Here is a 19,090-nt window from a genome sequence, read left to right as displayed (position 1 = left end):
AAAATAAATAGTTATCAGTGCTGGAAGTATAGTGAAGGATGTTATGAACACTGAATAGCAGTTTCACTCCTGTCTTGGAGCTAGATTAGGCCCAAAGAGAAAGAAGGACAAGGCAAAAAAAAAATAAATCAACTATTAAAAATTAAGACACAAACCTGCTCTGCTGCTGTTGTGCAAAGGCAAAGCCATAGCTATTGTAGAAGTCTAGATTGCCTGTGACCTACATAAGGTGCCCAGGGGCAGCTGAAAAAGGTTTGGACAAAGGTTTGGCATGAGAACTTTGAATGAGAGAACACAGGTATCTAAAAGATTTTATTTCAGTCAGTATAGACCTGTACCTTTCTATTCAAGCTTTTATAAAAGATGATAAATCACTAGTCAGACTAAAATACATAGGTGGTTTTCAAAGCATCTTTTCTATATTGATGAAATATCCAGAAGGTAAGTTTTGACAACGATTAAAAATGCATCCCATTGTGCACCTCATGCAGTTCATTGGAATATAGCTCTCTGAACATGACTGTGTTCCAGATGATTAAAGATGTCTTCTGTTTCTGGAGTGAGCTGTATATTATCTTTGATTGGAGATAACGGATCTGGCTTTTTACAAGAAGGAAGTTTTTCATACTCTCTGCACAAAAAAACAAAGACAAAACAAACCCCAAGAATGTTATGATATTATATGTTTCTAATCACAGGCCTGTAAGAACACAAGGGTTAAAACAAAGCAAGACATCTCACCTATCCATCCCCTCACCTATAAATAAACCCAAGATAAAAATCTGTAATGGAAGGGTTTAATTTCGATTTCACTACAACTGCACAACTTCGCTAAATTGGTTTCAACTGTTCCAGTTATCCTGTGACAGAATGATAGCTATTAGCTTCATATTTGAAAGACCATATGTACCCCCATTCCACTCTGGATTGTACGTGCTTCATTAAACATCGAAGTCTTCCGAGTAACTAGTTTCATATATATCCCCCAAGTCTTGACATTAGAACAGATTAGTGTCCCACATGATTTATTTGCCATCAGACAATGTAATTCTCGAGACAAGGCTAATTTAGAAACATCTTAATATCTGAAAAAACCATAAACAATACTCAGAGCTAAGCGAGTCCTGGTAGTGAGAAAAAAAACTTTTTGTGAAATAAATGAAGAATCCCTTAAAAGCTAATATTAAAAGTACTTCACTTACATAAATAATATATACAAAAATATATATCCCCAGTATATACACAGAAGTTACAGTCCAGCCAAAACTGGATGAATAAAATGTGGATGTTGGGAGCTAACTCTTGCAATAATTAGCAGAGAAAAGTAACAGAGTGCCATCTAGGCTCACTCTGTTCTTTCTGCCTGTATTCTGATAAAACAAAATACATGAATTTTCTCCCTGTGAACAACCCTGGTCAGACATTCCCAAATAGGGGTCAAGCAATACATACACAAGCACTTTCAATTCCTCTTTGAAACTGTCATTCTTAACCTGCATTGAGAGCATAATATAACTTGAGAAATGTTAATAGAGCAAGTAATATTTTTTAAATAGAAATCAGTTCTATATTTGTAATAACCTACTATAAGGCCCAAACTTACTAAAATTTATTCATCTGACTTAACACGTGCTTACCAGCCTCACATTTACTACTTAGTACAAAAAGAATATTTTTCTCCTACTCACATTTGGTTTCAGTTTTAAATAACTAGGTCTTATTTAAATAATAAATTTTAAGTTGAGGTTGCTACTTGGAGGCGGGAAAGCTTTGCCACCAGAAGTTTTTACCTGAGCCCATGGCAATAGTGTTAATTTAGAATATCTAGACTTTTGGGGGGGTGTTTATTTTTTCGTTTGGTTGTTTTTTTAATATCATTGTCCTTCAAGTTCAAACCTTGAAGATATTTGCAGAAATGTCAAGTTAGCCAAGTCATCTGCCCAAGGGAAAACAGCAGCATTTTATAATGCACAAAAATGTCTCTTGTAACCAGAGACTTCAGCGAACAGAAATATTCCATTAATTCGCCATCATCTTGAAAAGAGAACAGTTCTGACAGTCACCGCAAAATGTGAGAGGCACCAAATTAAGTAGGAACAACCTTGTATTCAGTTAAGTGTGGCAACTTTTATGCAGCTTTTGCATTTAGACCAAGAAATGCCTTTTGGTATTTGACGTCAAACGATGATAATTTTCATCTAAATTATGTTAAACTAAATGCACTACTTCAGTAAATGTATTTTAGCAGAGAGGTTTTCCTAGTTAGAAAGAAAAAAAGTAATTGGAAGAGCATATTTACCACAAATCGTACTTCATGGTTATATCAAGCCTAGAAAATTAAAAATTCTATGTAGAAAATATCCATCTTAAGCTGTTATCTTTATTGAATTGTGTGGAGACATGTACAATCTGCTTTGAAATTTGTTTCTTTGGGAAAAAGGTATACATGGTACCAAGCACGGTGTTAAAGCAACTCACCTTTTAAACTGGAAGTTCTTGCGGAGTTCGCTAATGGCATCTTGCAGTCCCAGCTTATTTTCAGCATCGCAGTGATTTCTCTTCTGCACAGGTGACAGCTTCCTGCTTAATCCGCTTACCTTAGCTGGTATCAATGGCTTGAGCTTTGTTACAATATGTGACCCTATACAACTGGATTTACGTAAGCCAGGAACCTGTGAGATTTTAATATTACAGTACAAATGGTTAAAACAACAACCTGTACATAACAGATATTATGCTGCAAAGCTTATAATAAAGAAATAAAGTGCTTTACGTTATGGTGAGATAATGCAATCTGAATTGCCACAACAAGGTATATTTAGATAGCTTCACTAATCTAAAAAGTAGCATCTGGAATATATTAGACATAATGCAGCTGTAAGGACTGGCAAACTGGTTTCCATAGGTATTTGTATTCTAAGAGAAGGCAAATACACATTTGTTTTGAATGCAGTTTTTAAAGTCATTGAATATTTATTTTCTCATCTGTTTATATGAGAGCACAACAAAAACTCTTTAATATCAACTTTCAGATTTTTAAGAGAAGCTACTCGGGTATCACTTTGTGATACTTAGATTTCACAAAAAATGGAGTCATAAGCAGAGCACAGATATCAGTATGTTTATTCCAAGGATCATCAGACCTCTAGCTGAACCAGTTTCAGTACCTGAAACTCAAACCTGCTGTTCTTGGCCAGAATCTCTCTCTCAAATGCAACCAGTCTTAAGTTTGACCACGTCAATTAAAAGAAAAATACATTACTTCATCATATAATTTATTCTAGCTCTTCACCACCCCTGTTATTAAAAAAAAATGTGTGCCTCATTTTGAATTCACTTATCAGTTTCAAGCACTGAATCTGTTGGGTTTTTTTCATATTTACAAGTACATAAAACTCAAATTGACATGACCAAATTAATATAATTAGGTCAGTCAGTGTGACTTCTATACGTCACATTCTCATCCCTAACCACAGTCATTTGTATTTCTGTCATTTTTCTGGGGTCAATATCACGCTAACTGGCTGCCAGCTGTTCAGACTGCTATCACACTTCCTAATATGGATACAATGTTGTTAATTTTTACCTTCTCCAACTTCATGCACAGAAAGTAGTAAGTTTATCCTAACAGAAGAAAAACACTGAAGCCCAGTCTGCAAGATTTTTTCCTGCAAGTAGCCTAACACATTTCATAAACCAGAAGTTGTACCTATTGCTATTTAATCACTACAATTCTATTTTTCTATTTAATTCTGTACTACTTAATCAGTACAATTCCTGTTTGTACTATACGTGCATAATCGTAGCACAATAATACATGAAATGCACTTTTAAACAAAATCAAAACTTTCTTTGCCAAGTAAGTTCACTAGTGGCAAAAAGCCACAAATGCCCTATTCATATTTTCCATTACTTTTTTTTCTCTATTACATACACTTATCGCTTTCCCCAGTTTTGTGGGAAGCAGCAGTTCAGAAGCACTAGAATGTTTTACTATTTGAGCCATTCTGTCACTTTGTTGTAGAACATGAACTACTCGCAATGACCAGCTTTTAAGTGATCACTCACTTCTAGCCTGCTATATTAGCTTTTGTCTGTTATGAGGACCAAAACATAATTATCAAAATACCTGCAGAAGAGATGGTGACTGTCTACAGTTGTAAGAAGCTCTTATTTTACAGTTGTCTACTTAAGATTAGTTTAGGACACCTAGGAAATATAAGTATTACTTACAACCTATTTAGATAATGTTAAAATGAAGCATTTTACTTTAAATGAATAATCTTCCCTGTTTTGCTGGATCATCTTTAGAAGATGGCACAGCTCTGCCTACCTCAGGTGCCTCACTTAACTAATGCAAATAGCTCTTCCTCATCGAAGTATTTGCTATTGATCACCCAAGACTTTTATCTTGGTATAAAAGATATTGGCAACCTGTTCTTCAAAAAGAACTCTTACCTCTGTTCTTTCCAAAACATGGCATTTTGTCATCTCCCTACCACACACACCACAAACTTGTTATATAGTTTTTTATTGAAATGACATTGTTTCTACCCAAATAGACTAAGCAGGTCTCAGAATCACAAGTAAAACTTCGGGAAGAAAAGTTTCATCTTTTAGCCTACACTTTAAACAAGAATACTGGGAAGAATAAAAATAAAATCCTGGAACTCCCTGCTTTGTAGTGTTTTGCTGTTTATTTATTGCTTCAGCCATTTTGCAACATATGTGAAGTCACCCATAACCTATATTTCTTTGTGGTACTGAATTACAGAGTTATAACTTAACTAATCCCAAAGTAGGCAAAGCTGCACGTTGAACGCCCACTAAGAAACTTTAAAACCAGAGCAGATTGCTCGTTTATTTTGTCAAAATTAGCCTCTTTGCTGGGCTCATACCAATTATGGAAAATAATTAGCAGTGGAAAACCACAGCTAGCATCCTATCACAGGAAAAACTACAAGGTCCCTGAGGGCTCATTATAGGCCTCTGTTAGAGAAAAACTTCTATTCACTTTGATATTAGAATTGACTAACTAAGCACTTCGTATTTTGGATTAGAACCATTGTAAGAGTTGCAGCTTCCCCACATTGCCTCCCCCAATTATTAAATTTCTGTGCAGATCAGCTATGTTATTCAGCTTACCAAAATCAGAATAACTAGTGTTTGAAGTGATTGACTGCTTCTTTCCTAGATCTGGAACTCATTCTCTTCAGTATCTTTTACTGTATGTAACACCAGTAAAGATTTCTCTTGTTTTGCACTTGCAATAAGCAATCCTAAGGGAAAATTTAGCCAAAAGTGGTACTCTCTCTCTTTCCACCTCCTCCCTCTTCAGTTCTGGCTACTTGTTCCAACAGTCTCATTGGTGCTACAACTCATGTGAGCCTGAGAATCTGTGTGGGCTTGAATTCCAATATGATCCTTTCGGTTATTGTTGACCTGGCTGAAAACTAACGTGACAGTTTTCCGGTCCAACTCATTGTAAGTATTACTACCAGCACATAAAGGAAGTAGGGGGAATGCAGGGCCAAGAAAATAAGTGACAGAAGCTCTCCTACTAGCCATTTGCTAGTAACTAACCCTACTGTTCTTACAGATTTTTCAGCAGATTCTTATTGTCTGAAGAACTCCAAGCATCCTGAAAATTCGTTTTTATACAATGCTTATATTGTCTCAGTACTTCTGTTCTGTGTATCCCCAATATTTAGTCTATTAATTCTCCCAATATACCTTTAGGGCGAGCAAAACAGTAAGTAAAACATATTAACTACATTCTTAAAAACAAAGTAATAAAATTCTCAAACCCAGGCTGATTTCGTTTTATTGCTCAGTTTTGCTCAGGAGAAGCAGGCAAAATGCTGATCTAATGAAAAAGCATCAGTTTTTATATTTGAGTCTTCCGAAATAAAAATGTTTGAATTCCAGCTTAAAACATCAGTTACTAACAATAACCACAAGATGCCACTATTACACAAAACACACGCCATTCTTGAACAGAGACGATTTTTACTGTGACTGCGAGAAAGAAGTTAGTAGGGGTGTACAAGAAAGGATGAAAGCATCTTCCTTTGACTCACTAATCTTTTGGCTAATTCTAGTGATAACACCTAAGGAGTTAGAACACTTTTAGCTGTTAAGATCTTAGAAGTTTTGTAAGCTAGGCCAACAGGCAAAGCTCTTAGAAATGTCACAAAGACAAGGGACATAAGTCTAATCTTAGATGTCTAAGCAGCCACATACATCTATATACAGGTGCCCAGCCAACAGGAAAAGTAACTGAAATGCAGGCCCTGAAGGAAAACTGACTGTCCCTCCATACTGATTCATTAGTGTCTAAAAAAGCTTTTAACTAAAACAATTAAACAAGAACAGTTGACTAAAACCTTTCCAGATTTTGAAATCTGAACATGCTTTTTCTAGCCAAAGTGGAAGGAGACTGCTAAACTAGCAGATTTATTGACAAGCAATGAAATGATGTTGTATCTTGTGACTGTATCTCAATTATGAACATGACTACAATTCACGTCATAAACCCTGTATATTTAGCATGCCTGAAGAAAATCAGTTTTTTGCCATAGTGGGGCTTCCGATTTTATACTGAAGTGTTTAAAATGCCCAAATAAGTTGTAGCTGTGATATCACTTATAAGTGGCATGGTAATAGTTAATCTCAGCTCTGGTATAGATGACCAAGAATAAAGTTTTCTCTTGCCAGCATGTGCATTGCTCAAGACTCTCTCATTAAGAGTTCCAGAATGAACTAACAGAAAGCAAAAACTGATTTTCAGAGTTTAATAAAGCTTATAGTAAACTTAAAAGAATTCTTACCTTCGTCTTTATGACTGTATTTTTTCTGTCAGTTTGAACAGCAGAAAATACTGGAGACCGAGCACATTGATCATCAGCCAGTTTTAAACTGGAGTCAGATACCTTCATCAAGAGAAAATTCATTTGGTTTAAAACAGTTTGGGTTTCCCCTCCCCATGCATATTTTTATATCTACACATATATTCTTTATAAGGTATAAAGTTTTCAACAGTTCTAGGAACTTACACAAAAACCTGGGCTTATTTTCAGCAGGCAACACTAATGGTGCCACACGCATGCTTTCTGAAAGGACCTCTTCAGGGACTAACAAAAGCCGAGAACACCAACCAGTTTTGGGGTTTTGGTGCTTTTTTGTTTGGTTGATTTTGGTTTTTTATGACTCCCTGTAGTGATAGCAGTGAAAAGACTGAAGACAAACAAAACCCAGAGAACAGATTTGATTTACGCGAGTTAGCCATTCCATTCTACACAACTATGTTAAGCGCTGACAAGTTTTGTTAGCACAACCTACATAATCTGTAGGGTATCACTTTGGAGAAAAGACTTCACTGCCTGATTTCTTTTATAATTTAAAGTGAAAGCAAATGCTGAAACAGTGCCTAGTTTTCTTACTTCTCTATCTGAACTGTTGTTCAGTTGGACTTGCAGTGTTTCTGAAGACTCCAAACTGCATTTTGACGGCTCCCGAGACCTTTGAGACTCTGATGACTGTTCCAGTTCTGTTAAGGTGGAGGATTCTTCCTCTAATTTGCCACACACTGCCTCACTCTCCACTTGTACCCCATTACTCTGATCTTCCTGGGATACCACACAGTTGCTTCTCTGTTGGTGAAACTGCTGTGAACATACAGTATGAGATGGACCAGGATTTTCTGAATTATTTACAGGGCTGCTCAACCACTGAAAGCAGTTTTTCTGCATTTCTCCAGGAGGTGTAAAGACAGTCCTTGTTGATTTTTCAGTTTCTGAAAACTGAAAAACATCATCTGCTACATGTTTTACTTCCTGTTCCTGGCAATCCTGTTCAACATCTCGAATTACATCACGATCATCCTTCTCTGCTCTAACATCAAAGATAATTGCATCATTGAAGAAAAACCTAAAAAAAAAAAAGGTAAAGGCAAAGGAGAAGAAAGTTACTGCAATTAAGTATATAAACTTGAAAAAACAATAGTTGTCTCTGCCCATCAACTTTTTTTTGTTTTTAAGTGCACTTAGACACATTTTAACAATGGGCAAAGTCCTAGTCCCTCAGAGAGACATTTAACTGGTAACAAAAAAAAAAAAAAAGAAAAAAGCATCTGTAAACACGTCATTCATTGACTGAAAAAATAACAAGGTTCTTCATCTGAGGAGAAACACCTAGGAATCTTATGAAATTTAAAAATATTCATGAATTATCACAAAGCTAAATAGTAGTTAAGCACCTCTTTTCAAGGAAGCTAGAACCCATCTAGTTCTTCCATGCTATAGCAGCAACTCCTAAGAGTAAGTGCAAGTCAGAGTGTTTTAAGAAACTGAGCATAACCTACCATCACTGAAACACTCTTAATTTTTGATGCAACATAACAACTTTCAGCTCAGGAAGGCGTGCCTTAATGCTAAAGAACATCAGTTTGAAGACTGTTCTGTAAAATTATACTGCTCTAAAACATTGTAATTTTTATCTAAAATAATTTGAAAGTAAGAGCCATAATTGTGATAACATTTTGTAAAACAAAATTCAAGTAGCTGTGGCCAAATGCCACCAAAAAGCCTACATAGCCAACAAAACACAGCCAAAAAAAACCCTAACAGACCTGAAGTCCCTCTTCTCAAAGTGCTGGTGCAGAGATAAGGAGCATCAGCTGAATAGGAGGGGATAAGAATAGATAGCTGTTGTACAGTATGCAACACATTCACTAACTGCTTACATACTTGGCACAAAGCAGCTACTTTTTTTTTTTAAGAATTATCATATGGTCTTTACCTGGAAAGGAAATATGGCTAATTCCCAATTAATTTTAACACCCAGAAGCTAGACTGTATTGAATAGTCCTACAGTCTTCATTTCTGCAGTAAAAAATTTTACATTATTTAATCTATGTCACACATAGATATCATGCCTAGCACAAAGGGGTCTCCATCTCAGCTCAGGTGTATTAATACAGTTGCATAAAACAAGTCTGACATAACCTGAATACTAAAAATGAGAAAAATGCTATGTCAGCAACCAGGGCAGTGAATAGTTATTTTGCTACTTAGTATGTGACACAAGCATACCTGCTTCTTGTTCCTGGAACAACTACAGCATCCTTCTCCTTGTTTTTCCTTTGTAGAAAGGAAGCAAATTTATTTCTAACTCTGGGCAGGGAGTCAGAGCTTTGAGTGACAGAATCCCCTGAAGAATCAAGGCTTTGTATTGCTGAGACACTCTTCTGGGCTTGACTGTCATGATCACTTTCCTTCTTGACTTTTTTTGCTGTTGAAAATGAGTATTGGCTCAACAGATCTCCATCCGTGATTTCTTCTAAATATAAAGACAGTTTAAGCATCACTGTAGAAGCATGTTCTAGAATTAACCAGTTATGAGACTATTGAGCATTACATATTTATGCTCACAAACTTAATCTTAGTAAGGTCTGGTAGGAGCATTCTTGACATTACAGTTCAGAAGCCTTTAACAAAGTTGTTTTCTAGTACATAGCCTTAAAAGAAACTTTCTGTGAAAAGATAGATGGAGTGAAGGCAGAATAGCTGAAATGAAACGCGATGATTGTTTGGGTCTGTGTTTTGTCTTGTTTGGTTTTTTTTAAACCATTTGAAAGCAAAACTAGATTTGATTTAAAGGCAGGTTTCTAAACTAACTACAAATTTTGATGAAGCAGGGAGCAGGAAGACATCAGTAGTAACAGAGGCAAAAAAAGAGCCTTAGTAGCATAATCAGAAAAAGTAGTAAAAGAGCATAGTACGCTGTCTATTACAAGCCCACGGTTTATTTCAACACATGTAACTTAATGGTGTAGAAGACAAGATAGCATAGATTTACTACAAAAAGTGAGAAAGTTGGAGTAAAGAATACCTATACAGGGCAGGGGATACAGGCAGCACTGTGTTAGAAGATTACAGAATACATTCTTAAATCTTCTGTTTAGCCAAATACTGGCTCTAAGAAAAACAGGCTATTTTCATTTCTTCACAAGCCATTATAAGATGGAAATGAAAACCACATATATCTAAAAATATACCAGATGGTATTAAATATGTCAACTTAAAATGGAAAACAACAAAGTTTTCTAGAAATTAAAGACAGTTAAAATCAACTCCTGCTGAAAGTTTACTGCCATCTTTAATCATTATGTATGTTTTAATATTATGGCTTGTTAGGCTTGTAACTTTTTGAAACAGAATACAATCAGAGTCAGGCCTCTGAAATCTCATGCCATCAAGTCCAAGACAAAAATAATTTCTTTCCCCGCGGCCTTCTATGTTATTTATATACTTATTTTAATAAAAACATACCACTCCTCAGCCTTTTTGCCAAGAGCTCTTTGCCTGGAAGTTTTAGCCCTTTCACACTAATTATCTTCTCCATGCCTTTGGTTGTTGGTTTCTCTAGCAAATGTATTTTATGAGGAACGGTATCTGCATTACAGCCAAACTTGTAGTCTCTGCTCCAAATGCTATTTACATGATTAGCACATCTGTCATTCCAGCCACTACTTCTCTGCTGCACAGACTAAAAAAAAAAATTATTAAAAAACAAGGCATAGGTTTGTAGTTTTGTTTTCTATATATCATTTCCTGATTTAGCATATAAGGACATTTTGACATTTGCACAACTAGTGACATACTCTACACAAACATTTTATTTTGTATTCCCACATTTTTCATGCTTTTTATACAAATTATTTTCTTTTTGCACTGCCATGACATCCCCATATGGTGCAAGTGACTAACAACTCATCTCAAACAAAATTCAAAGTTTTAATTTTATATCTACTCTGAAAACTTCATTTGGGAAAATACTTTCTTCAGAGTTACATACTTGGAAGAATCCAAGTCTCTGAGAATTTTATTTTTAAATCAGTTACTTCTGTCAATAGTATTAAGGACTTATCAAAGAAGTCTGAAAGTAAAACAGACAAAGTCAGATGTCATGAAAGTAAGATTTTACCTGTACAAGGAATGAGAAATATGTGCATAGGAACATACAGTTTCTATAATGGCAGAGTATCTTTCACTGCCAAGTCAGTTGTGGATGACATTCAATCATGTTTCTCCATGAACGTGCAGACCCACATCAAAACCTTAATACATAACTTCAGAACAAAGCCGTTACCTGTGCAGTGTCAGGGTTATAATTATCAATTTGTTCCATTGTATCAATATCAATGTTGCCAACGGCAATCTGAAAAGCAGTATCATCACCAAAATGTCTGTTTCCATCATATTAAAGGAAAATATCTGAATATTACATTAAATCTCAAGCACTGTAGCATGAAAGTTAGACTAGCTGTTTCCCATTTTGCTAAAAAGCATTGTTAGAATATCAACTAAAAGCATTAATACTACTACTCACGGCTCAATCTGATTCAACAGCAATTGTAATAGATCTGCAGTGCTTGGCAAATAACAAAAGTCAAAAGGAAAACTGTCAATCAGCAGCAGGAAAGTTACCATCTTTCTCCTTCCTAATTTCAGAAATGCCAGAGATTAGGTGGCTTGAGGAACATACAAAGCTAGTAACTACTTCAGCAGTCCCCCTTCTCTTCATTTTCCTGATCTTCCGTGCTGAGTTTATGCTGCATGAGTGCAACAAAAATGCTACTTCATATATTCTATAGGAAGACACATCCAGTAAAACAGGATGTGCTTAGATTAGGGAGTGAGTAAAACACAGATTGCAAGAATTAAAATAGCAGAGATAACACACTTAACACAGGCAGAAACTAAAAGACTGTCATAAAGTGATTAAAAGAGGTTAAATGTAGCCTGTATTTAATGAGTTGTTTTCTATAAAAAACTCAAAACAAAAACACCAAAGAGCAGCAGTAACTTCTGCTTAAAACACTGTATCAATGATAGGTCACTCTGTTACCCCCTGCAGTTTTTAAAATTAAAATCAGAGCAAAAGAAAAGAAGTAAACCCCCAACTTCCTAAGACTTCTACAAAGCCAGGCTGTAGTCAACTGCTGACATACAATGAAAAAAACCCGTAAAGTACACCACAGACACAATGAAAAGTATAAGACACCACATCTGCTCATCCTTCTTTCCTCACTCTGCTGTTTCAACACAAAGGATACCGTCCTGCATAAATTAGCGTTTCTGGATCAATATCATCCCCGTATGGATTCAGAGGAACTAATTTTCTGTTGACAGGATCAAAAACTAGCTGATAAAGGAACGTATTATTGGCTCGCATAAAACCCTGTATGTATTCTTCTGGTACTGTTATATTCATCTTCAAGTATTGCCCCATTTTCTTAATAACCTGTAAAAAAAAAAATGCTGGTCTGTTTCATTTAAACACATTACACAAAAGGTTAAATACATTTCAAAATGTCTTGACTTGTAATTAAATGAAGTATGTATCCTGTTACAAAAGGCAGATTCAACTTCAACAGGGAAAGGAAAGAGGAAAAAGTGTTGTACATTATCTTCCCACTCTCAAGTTACTTGCAATCACATGAATAACAGCATTTAACTCTCTTGTCCAATAAATAAATAGAAAATTGCAGTGACAAATTACATGACAAATTAAGTGAAAAGCTTTTTAAATTATTAAATACTAGCATTTTGCTCAAAAAGAGATATTTTTAAAAGTAAATCATGATTTGTATGGAAAAAGTTCAAAATTCTCCTTTTACTTCCAACAAAAGGCAGCCAAACTAGTGCTTCAATGCCTGCTTTACACAATACAAAATATTTTAAACTCAAAACTGTAGTTCTTTGAGTACAGCCTGTGAGAGAAAAAAAAAAGGCTAAAGCATAAAAGTAACTTAAAGAAGATACAGTAAGTTAGAGTGCATATTTAAACACTTTTCTGGATTAGATTTACATGCCTCCAGGACAGCTATGTAAGATATTTTTCTTAATAGCTCTTAAAAATCTCTCTTCCTCCTTACTATCTACACAGAAGTTATTCCTACTCTCTTAGTCTCTGTATTTCCTAATACTAGATTTGTTTTCATTTCATACATTGGATAGGAAAAAAACCCCCAACACCAAGCTTACCTTATTTCTTTTTTTTGCACCATATGAAACTTTTCTTCCATAATGTTTTTACTATATAAATATCTGTATCCATATGTAATTAAATGAAAATGGGAATCAAATAATATTCCCAATCCCTGCCCATTCCACACACAGATAAAAGCACCCTTATGCTAAAGTAACAGTTCAATTAACAGTTCTAATAATGATCTGCAAAAACAGAAGAAAGAACAGGTAATAAGGGGGGGTGGAAATATTCAGAACATTACAAAAATTTAATTATCTCCTCAAATAGAATATGCCCTTGAAGGATAAGAACAATTAAGTTAACTTTGGCGTATTTCATTAAATATATAATAGATTCATCACTTTAGTAAGTTTAGCTCAGCATCCTTCGAAAGCACAGGTAAAAAAAAATACTTCTTTTCGCATTCTCCTCAAAATGGAGAAAGTCAAGAACCCCTCTTATTTTGAATTCAGTGTTCATTTCCTGTGTACTGCTATAGGTTCCCAGAACAACACAAAGCAAAACCAACTTCACCTTTGTAATATCTGGATTGTTGGCTAATTTTAGTAACTTGCATGCTTTGCCTAACCCAATTCCATGAATTGATGGGAGGTAGTCACAACCAGAAAGAATACACATGTAGCGGAATTTCTCTTCTGTAAATACGTTTCCAAGCTGCTTGCAATTTCCTAGTCGAGCTTGATCGATTTCTAGTCCATTTCCAAACTTGTCAATTTTCAGAAACACCTGAAATTAAGAGGAATTGAAAACAATATATATATATTCACTCATATAAACTATATATAAATATATAATATATATTTATATTCACTCATATAAACTAGCTTGTGGCACTTGGTAGAGACAGCAGAGGCTAAGTGCTATTCTCATCTCTTCCATTTCCCCAATTTACTGTAGAATAGTAAATCCATATATCAAACATATTTGGCGACTTCAAACTCTGCTTTTAAGATATCAGTGAGAGGTAAAGGCTATTAGTATTCTCTTCCATACCTTTTTACACCCAAAAGCTAGAAGATCAGAGTCTTCTGTAATTATGGCTTGAACCATGCCACTCTTATTAAGATAAGCCAACTGAGCATCAGCTTCATACGGAGCAACAATACAATCAACTCCCCGGGCTCGAGCAGCCTATATATAAACAAGAAGCGTACAAGTACTTTGCATCAATTTTCAGTAATTACCTTAAGATATCTGAAAGCATAAGAACATCTACCTTAAACTAAAACCGCAATCTTTTTAAACAACACACGCATCACCCTCAAAGCCTGGTATTTAGTATTCAAAACTGAAATTTCGAGTAGCTTAAACCTACAACGACAAGTTTACAAATCCAACCTTTCCTGTGTGGCCTGTAATACTATGCTTACTGGCACCTGACCACAGGCACCAGCTTCAAACTCATGCAAGTTATATTCTGGACCAAGGAAAACAGCACTGAAACAAATGTAATAGTATTTTGATAAAGATCCTATGGTTGCAGTGGAAGGATGGCAAAAATCTACTGAAAAGGTTTTTAAGCAGCCAAAATTTTTTCTGTTGTCTATTCTCAGGAACTAACTGGGAGGGAAAAAATAAAAAGAATATTTGTGTTTAGTCTTTGTGCAGAAAAAAGAGAACAGTTGGTATTATCAAAGTCAGTTCATAGCAGTAGGAAGAGATGTATTTCTATTGACATATCATCATTGTTTATGCAACTGGACATAATAAACTTGAGTGAAGTTAAAGTTTGTTAATTGCGCCTAACAATCCAATGTACGCAGGGCAATTAAAGGCTAAGGGGGAAATATTTTTCTTGCTTACATAGAAGAGGTAGTGAGGGAACCATATGAAGCAGGAGTAAGACATGCTACCTACTGCACAGATTTTTTACAAACTGTTGCTATCAACAGCACTGACAACTTACTTTAATAACTTCATGAGCCATAAAATGGGTAACATTTATACTGCGCCCAAAACACTCCCTAGCTTCCGACAGTCTCCCTTCCTGCAACAATTGTTTGCCCTTCAGAAGACTGGCTTGACGCTTCCTGAAAGAAAAATATCCACCAATCAGGTTATTTTTCACTTAAAAGAACAAGTAGCAGAAAGGGCTATGAAAGATAGGTAGAAAAAGGGGGGCGGGGGGGGGGAGGGGGATGTTTTGCAGATAAACCCTTCCCAAATCTGTCCTACTACATCACTTTTTAAAACATAAGAATAACAAAGTCATTTTATTGACAAGGATGATTAGATTGGCATATTGAAATTTATATTGTTTTCTCAGAAAACAGCAACAACTCAGGAACTGAAATCAGCAGTGTAAAAGAGATGCACCCACTCTCAGGTGGCAGTAAAAAAGATTTAATAGAATTTGGGAGTATCTGACATAAGATACTTATTGGTTTAGAGGACAGATGGTATCATTTACTTCAAGTATTGGAAATTGTTTTCTCCACACTGAAGGAATCAGATGTCCCATGAGAATTTATAAATAAAAGCCACTAAAAAACCCCACCCGCTTCAGTGAGAAGTCCCATTATATAAGGACCCGACTCCTAGACTGAAAAGGTTTATCTGAGTATTTGTAGAGAAAGATGAAGAAGGTGGTGTTATTTTTAAATACAATTATATTGGGAAGAAATATTTTTGTCCCGAGATCACAAGAGTGGGTAAACTAAAAGACTTTAATACATTACAGGAACTAACGTTGAGGTTTACTTCCTTCCTTTATAAAAGTGCTTTCATTTATGAAATGCATTTCTATTTTTGGAATAAAACCTCTAAGAAGAGGTTTGTATGATTTTGAAATGTAAATTAAGTGAAATAGTACTACATTGCAGGAAAGTTTACCAGAGATTACTACTTAGCTGAAGTTCAAGGTTTTTCAATTTTGAAAATAAATTGTAGCATTAAAGATACTGTTTTGATTGCAAATCAATACATTTCAGTACTCACTCTCGTCGGGCCTTTTCCACTTCCTTCTTTGAAGGTAGGGTGCATCCATCAAACACCAAAATAGGTTTAATTCCAAATGAGAGGAGCATATCAACAAGTTTCATACAGAAAGCCACATAACTGCATCAACAGTAACAAAAGTAAGAAAAGAAAGATAAACTTTATTGTTAAGTAAAAGTCTACTGCATATTTTCTGTTTGCAGGAAAGGAGAGCTGTAAGTTTAGGGCTAACTATTGTTCAAGGAACTTCATAGGCCAAGTATTTCCCCAGGACCACAAACGAGTAAAAACACTTCCATGCTTTGTTTTTTGGCGTTTTTTTTTTGTTTGTTTGGGGTTTTTTGGTTTGGTTTTTTTTTTTTAATTATAAACGCTCCATCTCCCAACTCAGAACTGGGCTGACTGCTTCCTACTCCTACACAAAATGAAATTAGAACTCAAGTACAATTCCGTTGGATCCTAATGTAGAAAATCAAACACTGCCAAAAACTTTGCAACTTAAAACATGGATCTTCTTTTTAGTTTCAGCAACTCAATTCACAATGGCCAGGGAAACAGGAGGCAAATGAGCACAGTACGTTGTCTTTCCCCAAAGCCTTGTGAAAGGCAGACTAAATTAACTTTTATAGAATGGGAGGAGTGATAGGATACTAAAACTTTGTGTAGCTATCCACTCTTCTCTCCAGATGGTGGGTACATGCTATGGAGATGGGCAAACCTCTTCCCATACTAAAAATACAGGCACAGTACTGAAAATATTCCGAAAGACAGGACAGTTGCTCAGATTTTACTAACAGTGAAGACGATGCATGGTCCAGGAGCCAATCCTCCACTGCCTTCCAAGCCTGACCCTTAGCAAAATATTTGTAGGGAATTCAAGACTTTGTGTATTCCATCAGACCTCTTATATCGTTACCTGTTTCTACAGATCCATATGAGATCATTTCAGCAGCAGCTCAGAACTAAAATCTAATAGCTGATGTAAACATCAAGTGCGTTACAATAACACTCAATGGGGGGAAAAAAAAATCAAATTTGTTTAAGGACGCTGCTTAAAACAGCAAGAGCAACCTTTCCAGCACGGAACAGGGAGGGGATGGAGAGTGGGACTTACAAGCCCTCAGAATCTAAGGATATGTGCACTGAAGCAATTGGCTTTAGAGCTACAAAACAAACTGAAAAATAACTATGATTTTTGAAAGACAGGATTGCACCTATATAATACCTCAATTCAGATAAATTTTAAAGCGTGAAAGGACTCTCTACTATAGGTAAAGCTCTCGTCTAAGATCAGCAATAATACATTCATAGAAACAAGATCTGGTCATAAAATAGTCATGTAGTTAAATTCAAATATTTCCAAGTTTCCTATGACTATTAATGTATCTCCTGCCAGTCAATTTCTTTCTCAACTGAAGTGTATCCTAGTCTCAGGATTCTGAAGGATCTCTACTATCTTCAAAAGCAGGTAGCAGGGTTGGATGAAATGCTACCATTCTTCGTATCAACAGAAGCCGGAGTTAGAAGACTAATTCATTTGCAAACCACTAACTCTCCTCAAATCAAACATTTAATCAAAATTTCATAAGTGAAGTTTTATCTTGACTAATCAGTGCAGCTTTATTTCTGAAAAGATAAAGATTAATCTTCATCTAAGCCTATAGTCAAACTTAAGAAAAAAAAAAGTTCAACCCGGTATTTCAGATGGGTAAGAACTTCTGCAAGTCTAATCTAAGCTCCAAAGCTGAACTTGAAATATGACCAAAATTTCTGTTAATTTCCTTCCTTAGAAATATAACTAAGTGAAAAATCCATGTTATTTAAAAAGCTAGTCTTACAAAGAATAGTATGTTAAGAAAAAAAATTCTACACCTTATTCAGAGCACAACATATCTATTGGAATTCCTCGGTATCATTACAACTTTTGTCACAGCAGTATTTATAAAGTACCACTTCTTACAAGTAAGGGTCCTGAAAATAGTATTAAATGCGAAGCATGAGTAGCATCGATAGAATCTCATCAGATTATATCATAACTGAAAGCAAGAAATGCTGGAAAAAACCTAACTCACTTAACCGTTGGTGTTTTAATGGAAAATATTTTACAGTTTGTTCTTCCATGACATACTTCTAATGTTTATTTTGCACAGTTGGAAAGCTATTTACTGACAGCCAACATTTTCATTTCCATAAAAAATTCAACCGGGACTGAGAATTTGGAAGCAACAGTAAGAAGTACAACTCCTGTAACTAGTCTTTAGTTTAAGAGGCATCAAGCTATGAAATGTTGGGTTCATAAGAGGGCCGAGACCGAAAGAAGGACTTACAGATCTGTCGGCTCTCCTCGGGCCAGCTTTTCAGCACACGTATAGGCGCCCTTGTGCAGCCAGCAGTAGGTGTCCACCGCTACCGCCTGCCCTTTGTATTTCTTCACGTGAGCAGGCTCAGCAGCCTCCTTGATGAACTGGAGCAGGCCCTGGATCCCCATGGTGCGGCTTAAACTGCAGTGGGGAAAGCGAAAAGCGTGGGCACGGTCTTCCGTGGAGGAAGCCTCAGGTCAGGCTGCAGGCGGGGCGCTGGGCTGAAGCGGGGACATGGGGGGCGCCCCCACTTTCCGCCGGCCGTGACCGCGGGCCGCCTCTCCCCTGCTCCCCTCAGGGGCCCGCAGCGACCCCCCTCCCCCCCTCAGGGGCCCGCAGCGACGCCCCACCTCCCCACCCCCATTCCCATCCCCCGTTCCCCTCAGGGGCCCTCAGCGATGCCCCCCGCGCCACACCGCGACCTGTACCCGCCCGGGGGAGAAGGGGTCTCCGGCAGCTCTCCCAGCTCGGGGCCGCCTCCCACATGGCACCGCCGGCCCCTCTCCCTCAACGCGGGCCATCGCCCGGAGAAGAGAGTGAGAGAGGCGGGCTGGGGGAACACGGTCACCAACAGCCGCAGCGCGCTGGGCAGCCCGTACCTCGCTGGGGGAGCGACGAGAGGCCCGGCCCGACTCGGCTCCGCTCGGCTCAACCGCGGCACGCGGCAGCCGCTCAGGGTTTTCAAGCAGCGCGCGCTCAGGGCACTGGCTCCGCCCCGGCGGGGGACTACAAGTCCC

At 36.8% G+C, this 19,090-nt stretch overlaps 1 protein-coding gene across 2 annotated transcripts; it reads right to left on the bottom strand.

The window, feature by feature from the left end:
* Nucleotides 1–299: 299 nt before the first annotated feature.
* EXO1 (exonuclease 1) lies at nt 300–19,010 on the bottom strand. 2 transcript variants are annotated; one of them, XM_055714466.1, is made up of 14 exons: nt 18,987–19,010; nt 18,321–18,494; nt 15,994–16,113; nt 14,963–15,086; nt 14,050–14,187; nt 13,570–13,782; nt 12,119–12,306; nt 11,152–11,248; nt 10,332–10,548; nt 9,093–9,339; nt 7,443–7,929; nt 6,831–6,932; nt 2,479–2,672; nt 300–631 (listed from the first exon to the last, which is right to left on the bottom strand). In XM_055714466.1, the coding sequence occupies exons 2-14, from the start codon at nt 18,479–18,481 to the stop codon at nt 493–495; spliced, it is 2,427 nt and encodes an 808-aa protein (XP_055570441.1). In that variant the 5' UTR covers nt 18,482–18,494; nt 18,987–19,010; the 3' UTR covers nt 300–492. The 2 variants fall into 2 exon arrangements, with proteins under 2 accessions (XP_055570441.1, XP_055570442.1); XM_055714467.1 differs by lacking the exon at nt 18,987–19,010 and adding an exon at nt 18,782–18,804.
* Between the last annotated feature and the right edge of the window lie 80 nt (nt 19,011–19,090).

This window comes from Falco cherrug, chromosome 6, assembly GCF_023634085.1.
Source record: "Falco cherrug isolate bFalChe1 chromosome 6, bFalChe1.pri, whole genome shotgun sequence".
NCBI classification, from domain to species: Eukaryota; Metazoa; Chordata; class Aves; order Falconiformes; family Falconidae; genus Falco; species Falco cherrug.
Note: the sequence above shows the minus strand (reverse complement) of the source record. Positions and strands in the feature narration are given on the sequence as shown.